Source organism: Adiantum capillus-veneris, chromosome 5 (genome assembly GCF_014529385.1).
Source record: "Adiantum capillus-veneris isolate H3 chromosome 5, ASM1452938v2, whole genome shotgun sequence".
NCBI classification, from domain to species: Eukaryota; Viridiplantae; Streptophyta; class Polypodiopsida; order Polypodiales; family Pteridaceae; genus Adiantum; species Adiantum capillus-veneris.
Window position 1 is genome coordinate 129269174 of NC_140935.1, and position 26314 is coordinate 129295487.

The 26314-nt window shown below is 44.0% G+C and overlaps 1 protein-coding gene across 4 annotated transcripts in view; it reads left to right on the forward strand.

Moving 5' to 3' along the window:
* LOC147458098 (Peptidase S41 family protein) overlaps positions 1-26314 on the forward strand; it is a 79810-nt gene that overhangs the window by 13387 nt on the left and 40109 nt on the right. For 3 of the 4 annotated variants that reach the window (XM_086512835.1, XM_086512833.1, XM_086512836.1), the window contains 5 exons: positions 23392-23467; positions 25375-25416; positions 25666-25774; positions 25870-25967; positions 26094-26187. In XM_086512835.1, coding sequence (XP_086368961.1) covers positions 23392-23467; positions 25375-25416; positions 25666-25774; positions 25870-25967; positions 26094-26187 — 419 coding nt within the window. Of the gene's footprint in view, positions 1-23391; positions 23468-25374; positions 25417-25665; positions 25775-25869; positions 25968-26093; positions 26254-26314 lie in introns of those variants that run through there. The other variant, XM_086512834.1, reaches the window with a different exon arrangement.

Below are 26314 nucleotides of genomic sequence, written 5' to 3' on the forward strand. Positions count from 1 at the left end.
CAACTGCTGGATACTTTCTGTTGGTAGTCCCACCTTGACTTTGTGCCTTTATTGAGTTCACTTCCTAGTATCCACCACCTTGCTAAGTGCGACGGGGGGACCTACATGATCTTGCTCTGAGCCTAGACATCCTCTTACTATACGAATTCCAGTGCCAACCACTTTCCGTCTACGGGTGAAACTACCGTTCACATTGGCCATACAATGTCCGACCGTTTGCTACTTCAAAAAGAGGGTCTCAAAAATAAAACAAAAATCATTGGAAAGAAACCAACAACTAAGGTTAGCAGTTGCTGCGTCCTCGTGACATAGTCAATAGCTGCCACGTCCTCGTGACATACCCCCCTCTTGAAATCGCAAACGTCCTCGATTGCATACCATAAATACACACCATTGATGATCTTGTGCTATTAACACTCTTTTATCATCGCATGTATCCGCAAGAAAGGTCGTAGCACATAGATACAAATGACTTAATAAGACCTTCATACTTTTGTCATTTACATCTATTACAGTGAATTCATATGTACATTTGATGTACTAGCTCTATCGTTACCCCTCCTTTGCACACGTTGGGTTGGGGCATAGGTAGGTTGTAACCCAAAGGCTTTAAGGTAAAGCTGCAATACATTTGGTGACTCTGACAGTTCATGCTCTTCCATCCACTTTGCATCCATAGGTGGATAGTTCTTGAACTTCACCAAATAACGTCTTGCAACTTGTCCTTTAACTTTTCTGTCCTTATGTGCCAAAACTTGCTCAGGTACCAGGATCTCATCAAGTTCCTCAACTTCTGGCTGATCCTCATTTGGCATATTTTCTGGCACATCACCCACGAAGGGTCTTCGAAGACTCACGTGAAACGCATTATGAATCTTCCACGCATCAAGCAATTTCAGCCTGTAAGCCACATCGCTGATGTTGTCAAGTACTTGAAAAGGCCCATAGTAACGCATGCTGAGCTTAGGAAACAACCGTTCCTTGCCCTTCATCTTCTTTAACTTTGCCTTTTCGAGCCTTAACAATACCCAGTCACCAGGTGATAACAACAATTCACGACGGTGATGATCAGCAGCCTTTTTCTGTTTTGCCTGAGTCTTCTCCAAGGCAACTTTAATTTTCTTGTACATTTCATCCATGTTCTCAACATATCGATGTGCCTCAAAAATCTTGTCCTTTGTATGCAAAATGGAAGGAACCTTTTTGCCGCCTTCACCAATCTCGAAAGGTGCTTTGCGAGTTGACGAATGCACCGTATTATTGTACGCATACTCAAGCATAGGCAAATACTGTTCCCACTTGCCGTTATTATCTGACACATAACATTTCAGCAGAAATCTAAGACAGTAGAATTAGCCTCTTTCGACTGTCCATCAGTTTGTGGATGAAACGAAGACGAGAACTTGAGCGTAGTGCCCATGTTCTCAAACAATCCTCTCTAGAACACATTGGTCATGCGAGGATCATGATGACTGATAATCGATTGTGGCATACCATGGTGCTTAAACACATTGTATATGAACAAGCGTGCCATCTGATCAGATTTTATCTTCTTCCTGACAGGGATAAAATGGGCCTGCTTGCTGAACCTGCAGATAATGGTCCATATACCATCATTCCCTATTGGCGTTCTTGGAAGATCAAAGATAAAGTCCATAGCAATGCTTTCCCATGGCTTATCCGGAACCGGCAGTGGTTGTAACAACCCTGGTGCCTTTTGCCTGTCAAACTTGACCTTTTGGCAAATTATGCATGCTCGCACAATGGCATCCACATCTCTCCTTAGGCCAATAGAAGAATGTCTCTACCGCTTTAACTGTCGCATCAATACCACGATGCCCTGCTTACGGTGGGACATGACTCTCTTCCATGACCTTTTGTCGCAATGGCCTAGTGACACAAAGTTTGCCATGCATCATTATAAAACCATCTCTGAGAAGGTAGTGCTCATGATGTTGCCCCTCTTGCAACTGTTCAAAGATCCTTGCAAAATCTTCATCAGTAGCATATTGTTCCTTCATGTCATCTAACTCATGATGATAAGGAATTGACACAACTGAAATTTGTGGCTTCCTTGATAACGCATCTGCCACAACATTCTTCTTGCCTTCCATATGCATAATCTTGAAGTGGAACATGGAAAGAATGTTTGCCCATCGCATATGCTTTTCGGATAACTTTGACTGTGTCAAGAAGTATTGCAAGGTCTGATGGTTTGTTTGGACAACAAAATCAACACCTAAGAGGTAGTGCTTCAAAGCTAGAAAGCGCATGAATCACGGCCAAGAGCTCTTTCTCATAGACTTGCATAGTTCTCTCTGGCCCTTGCAAAATTCGGCCTTCATAAGCTACTACCCATCCATCTTGCATTAGCACTGCTCCGATGCTACTGCCACACGTGCCACACTGGACCACAAATGATTTCCTGAGATCTGGCAAAACAATTACTTGACCTGAAGTAAACTTTTCCTTTAAGAGACTAAAAGCTGAAATCTCTTTTTGGGTCCATTTGAAACTGATCTCTTTCTTTTGCAAAGCGTGAAGAGGCGATGCTATCTCTGCAAAATTACTGATAAACCTTCTATAGGAACACAATCCCAAGAAGCTTCTGACATCGTGCACAATCCTCAAGTCTGGCCATGTCTTAATAGCTTCGACCTTTGTGGGATCCATTCTGACACCATCCTTTGAGACTACATGGCCAAGAAAGTGGATCTCTTCGAGGAAGAATTCACTTTTCTTAGGATTGACAAGTATCCTGTGACTGCGCAATTCTTCGAACACAATGGTCAAGTGACGCCTATGCTCCTCTTCATTCTTCGAATACACTATCATGTCATCGAAGAACGTCCCAACAAATTATTGATGCGAGCGGAAAATGCGCCATGATTCTGTTGAACGTGGCAGGAGCATTTGTTAGCCCAAACGGCATCACTAGAAACTCATAAAGACCAAATGTCGTTCTAAATGCAGTCTTGTGCACATCCTCTGGCCTTATATGGATCTGATGATACCCACTCTTAAGGTCTATCATGCTGAAAATTGCAGCACTCTCTAAACATTCGAGAATATCATCAATTCGAGGAATAGGAAACCTATTCTTGATGGTATTCTTATTCAACGCACGGTAATCAATACACATGCGCCATGAGCCATCCTTCTTCTGCACTAGGAGCACTGGGGAGCAAAAGGATGAAGAACTAGGCTGAATCAGCTCAGCCTCTTCTCTAATAACTCAACTTGGCTCATAATCTCTTTCTGCTGCGCCGCACTAACCTTGTAGGGAGGTCTATTTGGTGGGCTACACCGTGGCACCAAATCTATCTGATGGTCCTCAGGTCTCTCTGGGATGGTAATGAATCAGAAAAACAGTCACTAAACTTTTGCAAAAATGCTGAGGTTTCTTTATCTAACACAGATAAATTTGACTGATCACTATCTGAGCATCACGTGTAAAAATCAAGTACACAGAAAGACAATTCTTTATTACAGAAGTGATAGCAGAAGCAGATACAATAGGGACTGACTCTCCTTTAAGCTTTACATCCAAGATGTGAGTTTTGCCCCTATGCTGTACAGTGATCTTTTTGTTGTAGGCATCCAAGACTCCATGCACTCGGAACATCCACGGGATTCCCAACAAGGCGTCACATCCTTCCAGCGGCATGATGTAGAACTCTTCTGTGTCCTCATACGACTGAATATGCCGACGCAGCTTTCCAATGATGGGAGTAACACACTCTGAGTAGCCAGGACATGCCAACCCTGCCTGTGCTGTGTACCCCATCTGTTCAGCTCTGATGCCCAGCTTCATAGCTAACTCTGGTGAGATAAAGTTGGGTCTTCTTTATCATCTGAGTCAGCTGGTCTTTTCCTTTGTGGACAATTGGTAGCAAAGTGACCAGGCTGCTCGCATATAAAGCATTTGTTTTCAGTCATTAGGACCTTCTTTTCCTCGAACGACTTGCGCACAAAAGGCTTCCTTTTCTGTTTCTTTGCCTGCGCTCTAGAAGTCCCAGCTAAATCCTTGTCTTTGGTGGCCTTTTTCGCCCCCTGTGACGCATCAGGAGCCGTTTTCACAAAGGGCTTCTTCGCTAAATTTTTCTTTTGCTGCCCTCCTTTCTCATTGCTTGGAAACCCACCGTCCTCTCCTTTCAACAAGGCAAGACCAGTGTTCGCAACTTCCATAAGCCGAGTGAGGATAGCCACGCTGTTCTTAGTGTAGTAATCGCGAAGCCTTTAGGCAGCCCACAACAATTCTTCTCTATCTGCTCTGTCAATGGTACAAATCTGTAGGAGGTCACTGAGAGTAAGGCTTGACAGAACCTCCGATTGTACTCCAGCAAGCTCTTGCATGTAGCCGAAGTAAGCTGGTGCCAATCTGTCATGACGTCGGCTTCAAATTCATTTGACAGCAAAGCAGATGCAAACATTTGCTTGAAGTAAACCCGAGTGGCGGGTGCCTGTCCTTGCATTAACAATGTCATCCACCAAGTAAGCGCATTGTCCTTTAAGAAAGTGGCAGCTTTCTTGACTTTCGAGGTCTCTGTAAAATTCCCTCCTGCATAAGTTGTATCAAATTGCTTGAGGAAGGTAAGAGCCTTTGCTTTATCTTCAAAGCCACTGAAAGTATTGAACTTTATAGCTAAACCACCTTCTTTGTAAGCTTTCGGCTTCTTCAGTGCCCCCAAGTTGTCATAAGGAATGGTCTGCAACATGGGCATTGTAGTAGGCATGATCGGCACATTTTGGCCATTCACATTTTGCATCAGAGGTGCGATATCTGGCTGCTGTACAGAAAAACCAGCCATGCCAAAATGACCGTGTGGCACCCCAAACTGGCCCTAGTTGCATTGAAAATCCTGTTGCATGCCGATACTACCATACATGGGGTTTGGCATCATGCCTTGCATACCCCCAAACACTGTTCCTGGCATGTACGGCTGACTACCAGGCGCATAACCAACCATACTTTGGAACACTGATCCACCCCCGAAAACTGGGTGCATAGCCCGGTATCCAGTTCCATGTCTATTCAAGACAGCATGCGGGCTTTGAAAGGTGGCGGGCTGAACTGACATAACCTATGGAACAGCCACCTGCTCAAGCACGGGAGGAACCTGTTTTGGAGCCCCCGACTCCGCAACATGTCACGATTGTGACTATGTTAATAGCAATACCTCTACTCCTAGTTGCAGATACGCGAAGTGCCATGCCAAGGAGGACCCCTGCGCTTGGATGATCACACCCCTTCGCCCAAGAGACGTGCCTCTTCGCCAAAAGCCACACTCCTTCGACGACTGGTCACACCCCTTCGCTCTACGAGTGCGACTCTTCGCCCAATGGTTGTAGCTCTTCACCGAAAGGATGTGTCATTACGTCTAAAGTCATGTTTCTTCACCAAGAGATATGTCTTTTCATTTGTGTCTCTTCGTCTCCTATATAAGGAGCCTATTGTACTCAGTTTCAAGCAGTCATTCAATCAATCAACACAGAGTCTTCTAAGTCTTGTTTTTGAGTTCAGTTCAAGTTTCTTAAGTCTTAATCATGAGTTTAAGTACTTAATTGAGGATTAGTACCTAGAATCCTTACACAACATGCGAGTGTTCCCTTTCCTGCTGAGTCGCATAAAGTACTTGGGCTTGAGCCTCAACAAGCTTCGTACGCAGTGTAGGTTGCCTATTTTGCTGTTGCACTGGTGGCGCTTGCAAGAACTCCATAAACCTTGGATTCTACACCAGCTGCGAAAAGACATTCACCGTGGCAACTAACTGAGTCCTGAATGCATCATCCTTAAGTTGCCCAGTCATAAAGCCTTGTACTACTGGAGGGACATTCACATTAACAGGAGGTACAGACTGACGTGGCCGTGAGCTCTCGCCAATCTCGAAAACCATAGGGATTTCCTGTCTGTCCTTTGAAGAGGAACCCTCTTCCCTTTGTCGGCCATAGTGTAATCCCGCGTTCCTGCACTCTGTGTCTTTACCCAAAACAACCGAGGCTCACTCTTTGAGGGAAAAAGTGATTGATGTCCCGGCAACGGAACCTTGAAACCGGCCCGTGGGGCGGTAGGCGTTGGCTTTCACCCGAAATTCTTTACTTTAGACACACACAAAGAGAACGTGCAAAGGAAACCTGTGACGGGAATTAACACTTAAGCACACACATGGCTCGGAAGCTAGAGTGCTTCGAGCAGACACCTACAACCTGTAGGCCCCAAAATTGGCGCCCCTTTTGGTATTTCTTTATTTTTTAACAGAGGGTATAAAACCCGTGATCTCCTACGAGCTGCCCCGCATAATCCAGGCTGAGAAACACCTGTTCTGCTCCGATTTCGGCAGCATAACTGTACTAGGACGCTTCACAGTTAGTATCCCCACGCAATAGATGACTTTCCTGATGCATATGGACACTTTGCAAAACCTGGCGAGAATCTGCAGAACGCTGAATTCTCTGTTTTCTGCCCTGAAAATGCGCCAGATCACCTCTTCAACGGTCCCCTCGTGTCTCCGAACCTTCTGGGGTATTAGGGACTGTTTAGGGCCGAAACCCTAAACCTGCAAAAATACACAGCAGGCTGTAATTCCCTGTTTTGGGCTTCGTTTCGCGTGCCGGTCGCATCTATAGCAAGACCTCGAGCTCCCGCACCTGTAGGGCTACTTGCCCTTTGAATCGGACGAGATTTCTCACGTGAAACCTCTCCGAATTCACCTGTGCCTGCGGGGGATTAACCGCTAGCTAACCCAGTACTTGTGCAAGAGGCTCTTGCCTCGGGAATCGCGCATGAACCCACACAACTGTACATCAGTCAAATGAAAAGCCCTCTTGTGGGGCATCACATAACTGCACGTAAGGGGGAGGGAGAGAGCAGTGTGTAGCATGCAGGGCATCACTCCTGGCACCACACTGTACATAGAGGGAAAGGAAGCACTCCATAGCTCTTAACCTGTGGTAGTTTGTCACCAGCGTGTGACTACTATCTATCCTTTTTGTTGATTTCTTTCTTATTATCTATTTACTTTCACTTTTTGGAAACACCCCTCGGGAAATCTAACTGCCCTCCATTGCATAGCTAGTGTGGAACTGTCCAGAGGGAGTCCAGGCCTAAGGGCAAGAGAGAGCACTAAGGTTGGACAAGGACTATGGTTAGCCAAAGGGGATCATTGACTGGCCAAAGTGGAATCCTTTGCTACAGAGGCTACATTTCAGTTTTGGGTGTGGCTGCAGTGTACAAAGGGGGTCGGATGACCTAGAAAGATACAATGGCAGCATCTCCTAAAATTTAGGGAACTGCTATTTTGGGACCTGAAAATGTGTTTGCGTCATTACCTCCGGAATGGCAAGGGGAACATTTTCTTACTCTGTCGTGAAGTCAACTGGGCAGCCGGTTGGGAGATTTTTAGGCGGCAACCCCGAAACGGAAAAAATGCTTGTAAATGTGCCAAGTGGCACCTTCTGGTGCACTTTCCTCATGCAACAAGAGTTGGCGCTGACTTTTAAGCTGGGAGAGGCTCATTTTTCAGATTTGTCACAGGTTAAGAGCTATGGAGTGCTTGCTTTCCCTCTTATGCACAGTGCGGTGCCAGGAGTGATGCCTGCACGCTACGCACTGCCCTCTCTCTCCCCTATGGCAGTATGTTATGCCCCACTAGTGGGCTTTTCAATTGACCAATGTACAGTTGTGTGGGTTCATGCGCGATTGCCGAGGCAAGAGCCTCTTGCACAGGTATTGGATTAGCTAGCGGCTAATCCCCCGCAGGTACAGGTGAATTCGGAGAGGTTTCACGTCCGATTCAAAGGGCAAGTAGCCCTACAGGTGCGGGAGCTCGAGGACTTGCTACGGATGCGACCGGCACGTGAAACGGAGCCCGAAACAGTAAATTACAGCTTGCTGTGTATTTTTGCAGTTTTAGGGTTATGGCCCTAAACGGTCCGTAATACCCCCAAGAGGTTCGGGGACGCGAGGGGACCGCTGTACAGGTGATCTGGCGCATATTCGGGGCTGAAAACAGAGAATTCAGCGTGGTGCAGATTCTCGCCAGGTTTTGCAAAGTGCCTATATGCGTCGGGAAAGTCATTCAATGCGTGGGAATACTGACTGTGAAGGGTTCTAGTACAATTACCCTGCTGAAATCGGGCCGGAACATTTGAAATTCAGCCAAGTTTGTGCGGGGCAGCTGGTAGGGAACCACAACGTTTATTCCCTCTTTTGAACAATAAAGAAATACCGAAAGGGGCGCCTAAGTTAGGGGCCAATCTGGTGTCGGTCTACTCATATAGGTGCAATCTAGCAGCCTGTATCCCTTTCCCCTTTGTTGTGTCTTGAAAGTACAGGTAAAGTGGACGACAAATTAAATGGGTGAAAGCAAATAAGGTTTAAGTTTAAAGTTTACCGTCCTTTTTGGATTGAACAGGCCGGTTTCATGGTTCCATCGGCGGGATTAAATCACTTTTTCCCATAGAAGTGAGCCTTGGTCAGGTTGGGCTTGAAGACACAGGGGATCGTAGACCAGACAGAGGGAATTGCAATTATGGCTGACGGACCAGATGATGTGACTGAAGAGGTTTCCTCTTCACAGGGTCAACAGACACATGAAGTGGGTGAGTCCTCAAGACCACCACAGACGGATGATGATATATTCAGGACCCAGTTGGCTACTGCTGTGGCTATGTTCACACAAGTAATGTAGAACCCGAGGTTTTTAGCCTTTCTGCAACCTCCTATTCCGTTTCAGCAAGTTGGGTCACTGGATCATATTCAAAAGCCTGTTAAGGCTGGAGCACAGGTGATTCATACTGCACAGTCAATGGAAACACCTGTACACTTAACGGAGAATATACAGTCTCCACAACCTGTGCCTAAGGTGCAAGAACAGGTGGCTGAGATGCCAGTCTTTCAAGCTGTACCAGTTCAGCCCGTCACCTTTTAGCAACCTATAGCTGGTTCTAATGGGCAGGGAAGCAACCTACAGGCTATGCAACAAGTCTTCCCACCACCGTCAGTACACCCTGGCTATTTTGGAGGTGGATCGGTATTCCAGAGCATGGCTGGTCATTCACCTGGAAATCAGTTTTGCACTCCAGGAACAGTGTTCGGGGGTGCTCAAACGATGATGCTCAAACGATGATGCCTAACCCCATGTATGGTGTCACGGGCATGCTACCAGGGTTTCAAAGCACTCAGGGCCAATTTGGGATGCCACGGGTAAATTTTGGTATGGCTGGAATTACAAATCAGCAGCCAAATATGGTATTTCCAAGTCAATTTAATTGCAGTCAGGGAACATAAATGAACCCTAACAGTGTTCCCATGTTTCAGTCACTTCCATATGACAATTTAACGCCGCTGGAGAGGCCAACTCCGTACAAAGAAGGTGGCAAAGGTGTGACATTCACGACCTTTACAGGGTTTGATGACAGGAAAAAGGCTCTCTCATTCCTCCAGCAGTTTGACAAGTCCTATGCAGGGGGAAACTTTACAGAGGCTTCAAAGGTCCGCAAGGCAGCCACTTTCTTGACAGGGAATGCGGGACAATGGTGGACAACTTTATTGCTTCAAGGGCAAGCTCCGTCCACATGGATTTATTTCAAGCAGATTTTTGCAGCAGCATGGTTATCTGATGATTTTGAAGCAGATGTCATGACAGAATGGCACCAGCTTAATGCTGCCACTTGCAAGAATCTGGATGACTATAATCGGAAATTTTGGAAAGCTCTACTTCCAGTAACTTCCTATAGGTTTGTGCCATTGACAGAACAGATTGAAAAATATTGTTGTGGCCTACCCAAAGGATTGAGAAAGTACTGCACGAAGACCAAAGTCACTACTTTGACGCAGCTCATCGAGGTAGCAAACACTGGCAATGGTTTGCTCAAGGGAGAAGATTGTGAATTCAATACTGGCGTCAAGGAAGGATCAGCCAAGAAAAATTCAGCGAAGAAGTATGTTCCAAGGAGGCTCCGAAAGGGACTCAGGAGTCAGCCAACGCAGGGAAAGACAAAGCTACGGCTGAATCAGAAAAGGGACCAGCGAAGAAATGGAAAAGACGTTTTTCTCGCAAGTCGGAAGAGCAAAAGAAGGTCCTGAGGTCAGAGAACAAATGCTTTATCTGTGAGCAGCCTGGCCACATTGCTTACAATTGTCCTACAAAGAAAAGGCCAGCTGCTTCTAAAGACAAGGAGGACAGGAAAGGAAAGAAGCCTATGGCTGGTCTAGTGCCAAATATGGTGGGCGACAAGCCAAATTCAGATGCAAGTGAGCTTTGCAGAGCATGGGGAAAGGTCAGGGATCAAACAATGCTTATCTTCTTTGATCCAGGTGCCAAAGCCAACTTCATTTCCCCAAAATTGGCTTCAAAGTTGGGAATCAGACCTGAAGAGATGGGGTATACAGCAGAGGCAGGTTTGGCATGTCCTGGCCATACAGAGGCTGTGACACCCATCATTGGAAAGTTGCGCCTACATATCCAGTCCTATGTAGATGCTGAAGAATTTTACATCATGCCACTGGACGGATGTGATGTGTTTGCTAGGTATTCCTTGGTTGTTTCGTGTACAGGGAATCATGGATGCCTACAACAAAAAGATCACTGTACAGAGCAGGGGAAAGACTCACATTCTGGATGTAAAGCTTACAGGGGAGTCTATTCCCACTGTATCAGCTTCTGCTATTACTTCTGTAAAATGAAAAAGCATCTTTCTGCGTACTTGGTTTTTGCACGTGAAGTGTCAGATTGTGATGAATCAAATTTATCTGTGCTAGATAAAGAAAGGTTAATGTTTTTACAACAGTATAGTGACTGTTTTTTCGATTCATTACCGTCTCAATTACCGCTAGAGAGACCCGAGGACCATGCGATAGATTTGGTGCCAGGCAGTAGCCCACCAAAGAAGCCTCCGTACAGGGTTAGTGCGGCTCAGCAGAAAGAGATAATGGGCCAAGTACAGGAGCTGTTAGAAAAGGGGCTGATTCAGCCGAGTTCATCTCCATTCTGCTCTCCAGTGTTGTTGGTGTAGAAAAAGGATGGCTCATGGCATATGTGCATCGACTACCGTGCACTGAACAAGAATACCATCAAGAATAGGTTCCCTATACCTAGAATTGATGATATTATGGACAAATTAGGAGGAGCAGCTATGTTTAGCAGGATAGATCTAAAGAGTGGGTGCCATCAGATCCGCATTAGATCAGAGGATGTGCACAAGACTGCTTTTAGAACAACGTTTGCCCTTTGGTCTCACAAATGCTCCCGCTACGTTCAATCGGATGATGGACATAATTTTTCGTCCACACCAGCAGTTTGTTGGTACATTCTTTGATGACATGATAGTCTACTCAAAGAATGAAAAGGAGCATAGGCATCACTTGGCCATTGTGTTCAAAGAGCTACGCAGTCATAGATTGCTCATCAATGCAAAGAAAAGTGAGTTTTCTGGAAGAGATTCACTTTCTGGGACACATTGTCTCAAAGGATGGTGTCAGAATGGATCCTGCTAAAGTTGAAGTGATCAGGTCATGGCCAGATTTGAAGACGGTGCACGATGGCCGAAGTTTCTTGGGACTATGCTCTTATTACAGAAGGTTTATTTGAAATTTCGCTGAGATTGCTTCACCTTTACATGCTCTTCAAAAGAAGGCAGTTACCTTTAGATGGACTCAGAAAGAGATTTCAGCTTTTAATCTCTTAAAGGAAAAGATGACTTCAGATCCAGTCATTGTGTTGCCAGATCTTAGGAAGTCATTTGTGGTCGAGTGTGACGCCTGTGGTAGTAGCATTAGTGCAGTGCTAATGCAAGATGGCAGGGTAGTAGCCTATGAGAGCAGAATTTTGCAAGGGCCAGAGATGACTATGGAGGTCTATGAGAAAGAGTTACTGGCTGTGATTCATGCGCTCTTAAGTTGGAAACACTACCTGCTAGGTGCAGATTTCGTTGTCGAAACGGACCATCAGACCTTGCGATACTTCTTGACACAGACAAAGTTATCTGAGAAGCATATGCGATGGGCAAATATCTTGTCCATGTTCCATTTTCAGATTGTGCATGTGGAAGGCAAGAAGAACGTTGTGGCTGATGCCTTGTCAAGGAAGCCACAAATTTCAGCTGTGTCGATTCCTTATCATCATGCACTTGATGATATGAGAGAACAGTATGAAAATGATGAAGATTTTGCAAGGGTCTTCGAGTAGCTAATGCATGGACAACGTCATGAACACTATCTTCTCAAAGATGGGTTCATGATGATGCATGGCAGATTGTGTGTCACAAAGCCATTGCGACGCAAAGTTATGGAAGAGAGTCATGTCCCACCGTATGCAGGGCATCGTGGTATCGATGCTACAGTTAAAGCGGTTGAGACATTCTTCTACTGGCCTACATTGAGAAGAGATGTGGATGCCTTTGTGCGAGAATGCCTAATTTGCCAGAAGGTCAAGTTTGACAGGCAAAAGGTACCAGGGTTATTGCAACCACTACCTATTCTAGACAAACCATGGGAAAGTATTGCTATGGATTTTATCTTTGATCTTCCGAGAACGCAGACAGGAAACGATGGTATTTGGACCATTATTTGCAGATTCAGTAAGCAGGCTCATTTTATTCCTGTCAGGAAGAAGATAAAGCCAGATCAGATGGCACATTTGTTTATGAGCAATATTTTCAAGTATCATGGCATGCCACAGTCGATTGTTAGCGATCGTGATCCACGCATGACAAGTTTGTTCTGGAGAGGCTTGTTTGAGAATATAGGCACCACGTTCAAATTCTCTTCGTCATTTCATCCTCAAACAGATGGGCAGTCAGAAGAGGCAAATTCTACTGTCCTAGATCTGCTGAAGTGTTATGTGTCAGAGCATAAAGGAAAGTGGGAGCAGTATTTGCCATTGGTGGAGTATGCATACAATAATACAGTGCATTCATCAACTGGCAAGGCACCTTTTGAGATAGTTGAAGGTGGCAAGAAAGTTCCTCCCATACTACATACAAAGGACAAGATATTTGAAGCAGATAAGTATGTTCAGGACATGGATGAAATGTACAAGAAGGTCAAAGTGGCCTTAGAAAAGACTCAGGCAAAGCAAAAGAAAGCAGCTGATCGTCACCGTCGTGAAGTGATATATTCACTTGGTGATTGGGTGCTTTTGCGCTTTGAAAAGGCAAGGTTAAAGAAGATGAAGGGCAAGGAAAGACTGTTTCCAAAGCTTAGCATGCATTACTATGGGCCTTTTCAAGTGTGCGACATAATCAGTGATGTTGTATATAGGCTGAAATTGCCTGATAGTTGGAAGATTCACAATGCGTTTCATGTGAGTCTTCTCAGACCCTATGTGGGTGATGTGCCAGAAGATATGCCAGTTGAAGATCAGCCGGAAGTTGAGGAACTTGACGAGATCTTGGTCCCGGAACAGATTTTGGCACACAAAGAAAGGAAAGTGAAAGGCAAGGTTGCTAGGCATTACTTGGTAAAGTTCAGAAACTATCCACCAATGGATGCTAAGTGGATGGAAGAAGGTGAACTTGCAGAGTCACCAACTGTGTTATCACTTTACCTGGAGCCTTCGATTTGCAACCTACCTTGACCCCTTGAGTTTCAGAGCTACATGGATTGTCAGTGTGACAATGGATTTTGAAACAAATGATGTACATGGTATTTAAAGTGAGCTCAAATCAAATACATGTTACATGAATGTTAGAGCTGTACAGATTGTCAGTTTGGCAATTGCTCTTATGGAATGTCCAAAACCTTGGTAAGTGCTATAGAAGTGAGTATTTCTTGTCAGTTTATCAAGAATACAGTAATTGCTTCTATTAAAGAGTACATGTGTAACTGCATTCTTAAACTGTCGGTTTGGGTATGCTCGAAAGTGTTACGGGATCCAACGTGTACTATAAGACAATGGCAAAATGTGAAGCTACCATTTTGTCATTGGAAAGTTAGTGACTCAAAGCAATGGCAGAGTGCGAAGCTACCACTATGTCATTGGGACAGGGTTCACACGCAGGCAATACATGTGTCGACGAGGTGTTGAATACACCAGGATTGACAAGGAGCATGTATGTGTCGTTCATGTGTCGACAGGTGTTGAATACATCAGTGTTGACTGTGAGCATGTACGACATAGATGCAAACGAGGACGTTTGAGATTTCAAGAGGGGGGTATGTCACCAACGTGTGACTACTATCTATCCTTTTTGTTGATTTCTTTCTTATTATCTATTTACTTTCACTTTTTGGAAACACTCCTCGGGAAATCTAACTGCCCTGCATTGCATAGCTAGTGTGGAACTGTCCAGAGGGAGTCCAGGCCTAAGGGCAAGAGAGAGCACTAAGGTTGGACAAGGACTATGGTTAGCCAAAGGGGGTCATTGACTAGCCAAAGTGGAATCCTTTGCTACAGAGGCTACATTTCAGTTTTGGGTGTGGCTGCAGTGTACAAAGGGGGTCGGATGACCTAGAAAGATACAATGGCAGCATCTCCTAAAATTTAGAGAACTGCTATTTTGGGACCTGAAAATGTGTTTGCGTCATTACCTCCGGAATGACAAGGGGAACATTTTCTTACTCTGCCGTGAAGTCAACTGGGCAGCCGGTTGGGAGATTTTTAGGCGGCAACCCCGAAACGGAAAAAATGCTTGTAAATGTGCCAAGTGGCACCTTCTGGTGCACTTTCCTCATGCAACAAGAGTTGGCGCTGAATTTTAAGCCGGGAGAGGCTCATTTTTCAGTTTTGTCACAGGTTAAGAGCTATGGAGTGCTTGCTTTCCCTCTTATGCACAGTGCGGTGCCAGGAGTGATGCCCTGCACGCTACGCACTGCCCTCTCTCTCCCCTATGGCAGTATGTTATGCCCCACTAGTGGGCTTTTCAATTGACCAATGTACAATTGTGTGGGTTCATGTGCGATTGCCGAGGCAAGAGCCTCTTGCACAGGTATTGGATTAGCTAGCGGCTAATCCCCCGCAGGTACAGGTGAATTCGGAGAGGTTTCACGCCAGAAATCTCGTCCGATTCAAAGGGCAAGTAGCCCTACAAGTGCGGGAGCTTGAGGACTTGCTACGGATGCGACCGGCACGCGAAACGGAGCCCGAAACAGTAAATTACAGCCTGCTGTGTATTTTTGCAAGTTTAGGGTTTTGGCCCTAAACGGTCCCTAATACCCCCAGGAGGTTCAGGGACGCGAGGGGACCGCTGTACAGGTGATCTGGTGCATTTTCCGGGCTGAAAACAGAGAATTCAGTGTGCTGCAGATTCTCGCCAGGTTTTGCAAAGTGTCCGTATGCATCGGGGAAGTCAGTCAATGCATGGGAATACTGACTGTGAAGGGTCCTAGTACAGTTATGATGCCGAAATCGGACCGGAACAATTGAAATTCAGCCAAGTTTGTGCGGGGCAGCTTGTAGGGAACCACAACGTTTATTCCCTCTTTTGAACAATAAAGAAATACCGAAAGGGGCGCCTAAGTTAGGGGCCAATCTGGTGTCGGTCTACTCATACAGGTGCAATCTAGCAGCTTGTATCCCTTTCCCCTTTGTTGTGTCTTGAAAGTACAGGTAAAGTGGACGACAAATTAAATGGGCGAAAGCAAATAAGGTTTAAGTTTAAAGTCTACTGCCCTTTTTGGATTGAACAGGCCGGTTTCACAGTTCTTCAAAAATGAGGCCTCCCAGCTTATAATTCAACGCTACCTCTTCCTTTGTGAGGCAAGTTCACAGAAATGTGCCACCTGGCGCATTTACAAGCATTTCCCCGTTTCGGGTTTGCTGCCTAAAAATCTCCCGATTGGTTGCTCAGTTGACTTCGCGGCAGGGTTGTAAAATGTTCCCCTAGTCATACCGGAGGTAATGACGCGAACACATTTCACGGCCCAAAATAGCAGTTCCCTAAATTTTAGGAAATGATCATTGGGCTCCCACAGGTCATCTGACCATCTATCCTCATTGGGACCGCATCCAAAAGTGCAATGTGGCCTAACTGTTGGATACTTTTTGTTGGTAGTCCCACCTTGACTTTGTGCCTTTATCGAGTTCACTTCCTAGTATCTATCAACTTGCTAAGTGCGACGGGGGGACCTACATGATCTTGCTCTGAGCCTAGACATCCTCTTACTATACGAATTCCAGTGCCGACCACTTTCCGTCTGCGGGTGAAACTACCGTTCACATTGGCCATACAATGTACGACGGTTCGCTACTTCAAAAAGAGGGTCTCAAAAATAAAACAAAAATCATTGGAAAGAAACCAACAACTAAGGTTAGCAGTTGCCACGTCCCCGTGACAGTTAACAGCTGCGACGTCCTCGTGACAGAGGCTATCAATAAAGTGTAATTTTTCGTATCTAATGCTTCTTCTAAGGATTTAAGTCTCAAGAGCATGTCGTGGCTTCGATCTCGTCTCCAACCACGAGCAAACCCCCTCTCAGGACTTGGCAACCAATGGTTCTCAGATCGATCATGACAGATCTTCACGAAATCGTCATCCTATCGTGTATTGCCCCACCGAACAGACACGAGTAGCCGATTTTCTATGCAACCTACACACTTGGGAGGGGGAATTGTGGAGAGGTGGAGCACTAGAGAGATAAGTTGAGATCGCTTTCAAAAATGTCTAGCGAGAGGAAAACGTTGGTGAGAGAAGAATGGTAGAGAGACACACAAACAATAGAGACAGAGTGACCCAAATCACTGGCAAGCTTTGCTACTCACTCATATGCATGAAAATACAAGGGAAAGGGGTGGGGGGGTGTGTGTGTCCTAAATATGCCAAAACTCCTAATAAATGAGAGTCATTGAAAGTGACTTAATTCCGCACATTTAGAAGGAAAATTGTAGAACTCTAGAGACTTTGACCCCAGGAAACTCTAGGAATAGGGGTCTTGGTTCATGCTAGCCTTCCAAGTGGGCACAACAATGGAATGCACCGCTGAGAGAGTATGTCCACCTCGGGTATGGCCGGGCACAGCCACAAAACAACCCTCGCTCCCTAATCTACTCTTGGGAGATACTCGAGCCACCATCGAACAGGAGTGTGAAACTCTTAACAACCCCCCCCCCCCCCCCCCCCCCCCCCCCCAGCTCCTGGACGGGGAATCAATCCAAGGGAGCTGGAATGGGAGGAGGATGTCGCTTGTGGTAGAGGTTTGGTGAAGAACATTTCCTTGGATAAGCACAAGGCACAATTGGTTGCCAAGGAAATGGTGTAGACTATGATGAGACCTTTGCACCGACTGCAAGGATGGTGACAATTCGGACAGTTTTTGCCTTGGCTACCTTTTTCGGTTGGATTGTGTTTTAGATGGATGTTGTCTCTACTTTTCTCAACGACCACATAGAGAAGGAGGTGTATGTGGATCAACCTCTAGGGTTCTTGGATCCACATTTCAATGACATGAACATCTGATGACCAAGAACTACTCTGACAATCATAGTTGTATAGTCATTGCGTTTTCCATGCCCGGATCAAGCATATAGAGATACACTACCGTTATGTTCATGAGGAGACCAAGGATGGCTCTACAATCACCTTCCGCTTGGCAGGCTTTGGAACCAACTCCCATGTGGAATCAACTTCTTTTGGAATTGCCAACTGCCATTTTGGTTGTGAAAGGGTCTCCTCAATTGGTACTTGATTACTGTAGGCCTCAATGCATTGTTCGCCTGTAATAAAGTCCCATCTATCTCAGTAATCTGAAGTCATGGAGGACGTTGCATTGTACTGGTATCACACAAATCTGGTGGAATATTTGAAGTAGCACCTCACACACCAATAGCCACTTCGGTAATTTGTCGGATTTGCCTCCTGAAGAGGGAGCTTCTGGTACATCCTCGTCTACATCAGCACCATGGTGAGAACGGTTGTCATCTGCATGATCAAGATAGGTGTTCTCCTCCGGAGTGTGAGGGACAAGACCTGGAGAAGAGAGTTCATCAACCTCAAGAGGAACATCATTGTTGAGATCTCCCAAGTATCAGCAAATCAGGGGTTGTCGTGGAAGACTTGGGAGCGGAACGCCCCTTTGAAGGAACATGCTGGTTGAAGACCACATCGCGGCCTAGCACAACGTCGTTCATTGGGTCAGAGAGTTGATATCCCTCGGAAAGACTATTGTAGTTGACAAGGAACATTCTGTTGGACTTGGGGTAAAACCCCCCATGCTTCTTTAGTACATGGATGCCTACATCGCTCCCAAATATCAGAAAATGAGAGACATTAGGATTTCTACCAAAGTAAGCCTCAAAGGGAGTCTTTCCTGGGATTGAAGATGTGGGAGACCGGTCTATAGTGTGAACTGCCGTCACAAGTGCCTCCGTCCACAAAGGCTTGAGTATTGTCCATGCCATCTCAACCACAGTCCTATTCTTCCGCTCCACAACTCCATTCGCATGCCAATTCTTGAAAAGATCAAATGCCTCTGACTTGTGTTGTAGAAAATATACCCAAGTAAATCGGTTGTAATCATCCACCAACATTATGAAGGAAAGAGCTCTGCTCAAAGACAGACTTTGCATAGGTCCAGAAAGGTCGGTGTGAACCAACTCCAAAAACGCAGTAGCTCGGCGTGTAGTGTGCTTTTGGATAGCCTCTCTATGTTGCTTCTCATGAGTGCAAGTAATGCATTTCCTATGGTGACTTCCAACATCTAGTAAGCCTTAAATCATCTGTTTACGAAAAGCATGACGAATGTAGTGTGCTTTTGGATAGCCTCTCTATGTTGCTTCCCATGAGTGCAAGTAATGCATTTCCCATGGTGACTTCCAACATCTAGTAAGCCTTAAATCATCTGTTTACGAAAAGCATGACAAAGAGCATCAATGTTCAAATGGTCAAACGTGTAATGCCATAAATCACTTATGGGAGTACTAGTCATTGAAGAAAGAGCGTAGATCCTCTAGAGACCGTGCTCCATCATGTCCCCTCTCACCTTCTACCTGAGTTTCAATACAGAATGGACACCACATCCTCAATAAAAATCACCTCCATGCCTAACTTGCACACCTTGTGCACAGACGTAAGATGAAAAACCCAGCTTTGGAGCATAAAGAATCTTGGAGATATGCATACCCCCTCTACCATTTGGAATCAACTCCTTGGTACCCTTGATGCGAATAGGAATCTCCGATTTGTCGCCGATGAATATAGAACCACAGTGTTGCTGCTTGTTGGATAACAGATCCTTCAAAGGTCTCGTGTGCTGTGCAACACCACTATCAAGAATCCAATTCCGACCAGCAAAAGCCATCTCAACCTCCGGTTTCCCTAGAGAATCCTCTAAAGGTAGCATCTTCAAATGAACAAAGGCTCGTGATTGTACCACACCATAGAGGTCAAAGCATTAGAAACTCACTTTGGACACTCTCGCCAATAATGGCCTTTTCTCCCACAATGACTGCAATGCCAATCTGTTTTCAAAGCATCCTCTTTAGCATGGCTCTTGTTTCAAGTGTTGTTGCTTATTTCTTACCCTTTTGCTTGTTGTTGTTGGAAGAACCGACCAAGGCTTTGGAGTCGGACTTCTTCTCCTCATTGGACCGCTCCTCCTGGCCCAACACCATTGGAATTATCTTGTCTCAAGAAATAGTGTTGTTGCTTATTTCTTACCCTTTTGCTTGTTGTTGTTGGAAGAACCGACCAAGGCTTTGGAGTCAGACTTCTTCCCCTCATTGGACCGCTCCTCCTGGCCCAACACCATTGGAATTATCTTGTCTCAAGAAATAGTATACAATTTGCTAGTCGTAATCAGAGAAGAATAGGAATTGGAATACCTAGGAGAAAGCTGGACCAAAAGTTGGATGGCCATGTCCTTCTAACTGGTCAGCTTTCCCATATGAAGTATCTCCTATTGGTGTTCGTGCATCTTGTTGATGTGATCCCTCTAGATGATTTCTTGGCACCGAGGGTCCGCATCTGTACCTCCAAAAGCAATCCGCTTCATTGGAGAAACTCGATCATATAAAGATGAAAGCCATCCTTCATCAGTCGGACTGATGGTCTACTGTTGAGGTTGATATATGATTGGATTCAAGCATTTACATGCTCTCAAAGATTTGCTCCCACCGGAGCCACCGACTTTCGAAAGTTATCATTGACAAAACCTCCAAGCTCGTAAGAGTCAAAGGTCGCCGTCATGGTCGCTTTCCCAATGCCATAGTTGTCGCCATTTAATTGCCAATTCGAGGGAAAGGTAGGTATGTTGATTGGTTGATCGCCCATGCCGGAGTAGAACTTGGACCAATATCTCCACTCATGGTCATGTGCTCCATCATGAATTTCTCTCGCTATACTTCTTCATCATAGACCGGGTTAAATTCAGAATCATTCCCTCTTTGCATTGTATGTGTGATGAGGCTAGAACAAGATGGATGAAAGGAATCCTTCAAATCAGCCCACTACAGCCAAAACCAGCTCCAAAAAGGGGAAACCATCTCTTTTCATTGTGAAAATTCAGCACCAAAGACTCGCACATATTACCAATCTGATTTAAGAGCATGTTGTCGCTTTGATACCATGTCAAAGGTGCAAGGAAAAGGGTGAATTGGGTGATGATCTCATCTGCACCGTGAGCAAACCTTCTCTCATGACTGGGCAGCCAATGGATCTCGGAGCTATGGTGACAGATCTCCACGGAATCGTCCTCGTGTTGCATACCGCACACCGAATATTGTGGTAAGCTTCTTTTCTATGCAACCTGCAAACACGGGAGAGGGAGCAGTAGAAAAGTGGAGCGTTAGAGAGAGTAGAGATCGTTGGCAAAAACGTCTTGAGAGAGGAGATTTAGAACACACAAACGTTAGAGAGAGTGTGACCCAAAACATTGGCAAGCTCTGCCACTCACTGATATGCATAAAAGTGGGGGTGGGGGGGGGGGGTTTGCATATATAGGGAAGCCACAAATGTGCCCTACTCAATAGTAAAAACCCCACGACTTGCTAAATATGCCAAAACTGCTAATAAATGTGAAAGTCATTGAAAGTGACATAACTGCACACATTTAGCAAGAAATTTGTAGAACACTAGAAGAGTCTCTGACACAGGGAAACCTTGCAAACAAGGGTCCCGCCTCATGCTAGCCTACTAGGTAGGCACAAGAGTGGACTGCACCATTGAGAAAGTACGTTCACCCCAGGTACGGTGGGGCACAGCCATCACTCCCTAATTTTCTCTTGAGAGTACTAAAGCCACGACATGACAGGAATATGAAGCTGTAACAGGTATCTCTAGAGCTATAACAAAACCTTAGTACGCTGATCTTTGTATTGATGTATGCTATGGCTTAGTTTGCCTTGCATCTCTAGAGTTATGACAAAAACTCAGTATACAGATCTTGTATTGATGTATGCTCGTTTGGTTTCGAAGCAAGAAAAAAATGAAACAGAGACTTCGTTTTTTACTGTAATATGTATGGATATGTAGGTATTTATATGGATATCTGTATGGAATCTCTACGTATATGAGCTTGCATGTATGTATACATAGATACACATATATATGCACGTGCGCACGCACACACACACACATGTACATAACTACAGAAATTGAAACGCATTTATGTATTATCAAGGCAATTTGAAATTATCATTCTTTGGTTCTTAGTTTGGAGGGTACTATGTATATGTCAATTTGTTCACAATTAAACTATGAAACAGAGCAAAGCTTTAATGAGAAACGGAACAAGGTAAGATTTTAAAGCTGAAGTAGGCTCGCGATAGAGATGAAGATATGGAGACAGAGGTGTTGATGATTCTTGAAACAAAACTTGAAAAACAGCTTCTGATTGTTTGTGAGTGAGAGAGAGAAAGAGAGTGGATTGATCTACGAAAAACAGCAAAAGCATCACAGAACTCCAAATTAGATAGTATACATTGAAAAACAAAAACTTTAAAAACTTGTTTCTAGAAGGCTTTGCGTTTTGCAAGGTTTCATCGAAACGTTTCGCAAGTTTTAAGGTTGCAAACTTGTGAGACTGGTTTTTATGTCAGTATGCTTAGTCTTTAGATAGCTTACGTGTCTATGCAACGTAGTGCAACTTGAAATTACATAACTAGCCGGTGTTACGTCACGTATAATCAAATGCATGGATTTTGTATATGGGATCCACACAACTTAACATAATCTAGTACAACCTTTAAGCAGATTTCTATTAGGTAAAGCTATGTAGCAATAGTATAAATAAGAAGCTTACATTTTTGCCTAGCCCTCAAAATGTTTTTCTCAGGTTAGAGTAGCTATCCTTCAAAGTCATCACATGCAATTATGTACGAGTACTCTTTATAGGCTCAAATCTATTTCACAGTAGGCCCAAAAGTGGGTGAAGATAATTTTTACAAATACTACCATTAGGGTATAAAAGGAATTCAAAAGGGTCTTTTGAGATTCTTTTGTAGATGCAAAAAGACATTCTATTTAAATCTAAAAAGAACTCTTTAGTGCCCTAGTTTGGTACAAAATCTAGTGCTAAAGGTGAATCTGTGCTTATCTTGGGTTCATCTAGATATAGCAATAAAGTGCAAACGGACATAATGACGTATCACAAACAAAGGGGTGTGCATAGTTGAGATGTTTTCACAAGGGGGTATCCCTGCCCTACAGAGAGCTCACAACCACAATTAAATTGATACCTTAGAGCGAGCAATAGAATTTAGCATGAGTCGTCACATATCCATAGAGAGCACAATTATGATCTCGTTGGCATTGAAGGCTTAGGGCTATTTTTTCTCAATAGAGTACAAATGTGAGCGTAGGGTGCCTAGATAGTTATGTTGGGAGGAGTTATAGGCTTAGATTGAGTGCCATGTGTGGGTGTTCCTTTCATATTTCTTTGTGATTTTGTATGGCTGCTTCATTTTGTGGCACACTATATTTTTCTTACATCAGTCCTAGGTTTGGATACTACATCGAGACTGTCTACTTTACTCTATTTTGTCTTTACAGAGACGAGTCACGTAAGGCATGTTTAAGTGCAGCTTTTGGTCTCATATGTCATTTTGGCCCCTTGTGGGCATTGTCACATATTTCGTCATTCACTACACAAAGAGACAGACCATTTCTTAGGAAATCTCAAATTTTGATGGCTCTCAAACAATTTCAAGCTGTGAAGTTCGAAATATCGATTCTCAAGATTCTTGGGAGGGGAACTCATGAGCCATCATTAACAAACAAGATTCTAAGATCTTGAAGGAGTTTGTAAAAGTGTAATGTTCTTGATTGAAGGGCTAGCGGCAAAACAATGTTTACTATTCAATCAAAAAGTGACTTTTGGCAATCTAGAACTTCGTGCCTTTAATTTAGCTGTCAGTTCATTTTGGCATCCTTTTTCTTTCTGCCTTCTCCTTAAGTTAATCTAATCCTTAAAGGCATAACTTTTTTTAACAACTGTGTACTACTTTGGTTGTTGTGCAGGTTCAATTAAGGAGGCCATTCAGAAACTCAAGGAAAGTGGGGCAACAGCATTCATACTCGACATGCGTAACAATAGGTATCGTGTTTTTGCTTTCGTCAGTTAACAGATGGATTTTTGAGTATAGTGAAGCAGTGGACTCGCTTTCTAAGTTTTGGTCAAGAAAATCAAGCCTAATATAGGTATCCTTTGATAATCTGTGTATATACATAAAAGGAACCAGCCTAAAGAAAGCTGTAAAGAGTCCTTTGCAACTTTCTGTGTTAGTGCAAAGAGGAGGATAAGCAAGAGGCCGCATTCCATGTATTCCTCATTCTCTACCAAGGCTCCTCTTGCTATGGAGAAACAGGATTGAGTGACAAAAGCCTAAAGCTCATTTGCCTTTTTATGAGTGCATAGCATATTAAATTGGGATAACTAGTTGCACTTGCTGCAAAATATAACATTGATAAACTCCTACAGACTCTGCCATGGCCATAGAGACATTTTTTCTCCCTTTCAAAAAGGTTTTTGTCCGCAAAATCTATCCAAAGCTTTCAGAATTTATTTTCGATTCTTATTGCAATTTGTTTCATGCATGACACTACATTATGCAACCAGGATGTACAGAAACTAACATTCCCTTAAGCACTAGTCTAGCCAGGGCTGACACGTATGGTCACGTACCATCAGTACACTTACGAAAACGTGCGGTACTAATCGAACTACAAAAATTATAATGTACTGTGGATGTTACATACGATAAAAAATAGAAGACTTTTTATTTAAGCCTAGAGTCTAGTCTTTAAAGAAGGAAAAGAGCTTGCTGGCATAAAGGACTAAAATGGCTAGAGCCCAAACACATGGAAAAAGGCCCCCACACAATACTAAAAAAATGGTCATTTTGACCGGTCAACAGAGGCCCCAACCGTCAACGTTGACCTAAAATCTATTGAATTAGTTCAGAAAAAAATGTACTAGCTCATGGTACAGAATAGAACGTTCTAGTTGTCCTGTACATTGAACGTGAACAAGCTTGAGTCTTGCACAGTATTGGTCTTCTGCCAATTGAACAACGTCATAACCATTTAGGGTCAACAAAAACCAAGATTTTGATCTTTCATTTGAAACTTGTTTCCTTCTCCCATGCCCTTGAACAAAATGTTTCAAAACCCCAAAACCCAAAAATGGTCGAAACCTCATAACGTTCATGTCACCTTGGGCGCGCCAGGCGGTATTTCCTTGTTTTATTAATCAAGTATTGAAATTACAATAGAGGCCTCAATGTGAATCTAGGAAAAACCAAGATAGTGATCTTTCATACATCTAGGCAGATTAGGAGTAGAGATTTATTCACACTAGCTAGAGGGCCAGTAGAGGTGGTAGACTTATATGTGTACCTTGGGATTACTTTCACAGCCACTACAGGTTGTTTCTCCATGGCGAGCACTCACAAGTGGTGGTTTTGAACCCAAAACCAAGAGCAGTGCATGCTATAGACAGAGAACCAAGAGCAATCGGGGAGGCATGTGGAAGGTAAAGAACCTCCTCTGACATTTCCCAGAGAGCTTAGGATAGAGGTGATCTCAACAAAGGGCTTGCCTGGCTTTTAATTGCTTCTTTTTGAAAGAGGAACGTGTTGAAAATTGCAGCTTTACCGACCGAAAGGATGCCAGGTTCTCCTGGCAACCCTGGTTCTTGCCTTCAAAGCTGGCTGTATTCAGTTTCAAGCATGACACTTGATTTCCTCAAGCTACCCACACAGAGATTCCAATTGTTGGAGCTGTTGTAGCTGTCAACTAGCACCTTTCTGCTTTCTTTCATTGCTCTTTGTTTAGGGCACGATGCATGAATAAGTATTTAATTACGTGATTTTCTTTCTAGGACTACATGAAAGACGTCAAATGGTGAGATGAAAATTGAAATAGAAGGTTATTATTGGAGACATATGCATGAATGATATTTTGTGTGCGCTGTAGTAATTTGTTCTGTTTTTAAATCTACAGTGGAGGGCTTTTTCCTGCTGGAGTTGAGATTGCAAGGATGTGGTATCATCTTGTTTCTTTCTTCTGTATGATGTTCATAGATATTAATATTGTTATTGATGAAAATCTAGTCCACACCTTAAGTAGACTTATTTCTTCTACGGCGACTAAAAGGGGTGAAAGCAAGGTTCTCAAGTTATTTTTTCTTTTCGCATAAATGAAGGAGAGCTGAATGATGTTTGCATGAGAAACTTTACTGTTAGGGTGCTCTGTTAGTCCGGAGTTTCTGATATTGGTTTCGGCTTAGAGTAGGCTGGAGAAGGGCGTTATTGTGTACATCACTGACAGCATGGGTGTCAGAGATATTTATGAGGCAGATGGAACTGGGACATTAGCCACAGAAGAACCACTGGCTGTCCTGGTATGTAAATCACAACTGTGCTTAGCTGTGAGTTTACTAGTGGTTGTTTACTGTGTTGCTGGTTGTGTATGAGTGCTGATTGAAATGTTTTGTAGGTTAATAAGGGCACTGCAAGTGCTAGTGAAATATTAGCAGGGGCTTTGAAAGATAATAAAAGGGCTACCATCTTAGGAGAGCCAACGTTTGGCAAAGGGTATTTGTTTTTTTTAGCAGTTTCGATTCTTGATCAGCCTTATTTAACAATAATATTGTTCTTTTCTAGAGATTTAATGTTTTTGCAAAGATAGTTTACTGAATTATGTGCGTTATTGTATTGCAGGAAAATACAATCTGTATTTGAACTCTCAGATGGTTCAGGAATGGCAGTAACAATAGCACGTTATGAGACTCCAGCGCATGTTGATATAGACAAGGTAAACCGTAAACCTGATGCAATTGTTAATTTCAGGCTGTTGAAAATGTGAAGATTGGTGCCTGGTGGCATTTGTGCTCTAGCATAGTAGCATGGCTATAGCCACATATATTCCCATGAGTCTTATC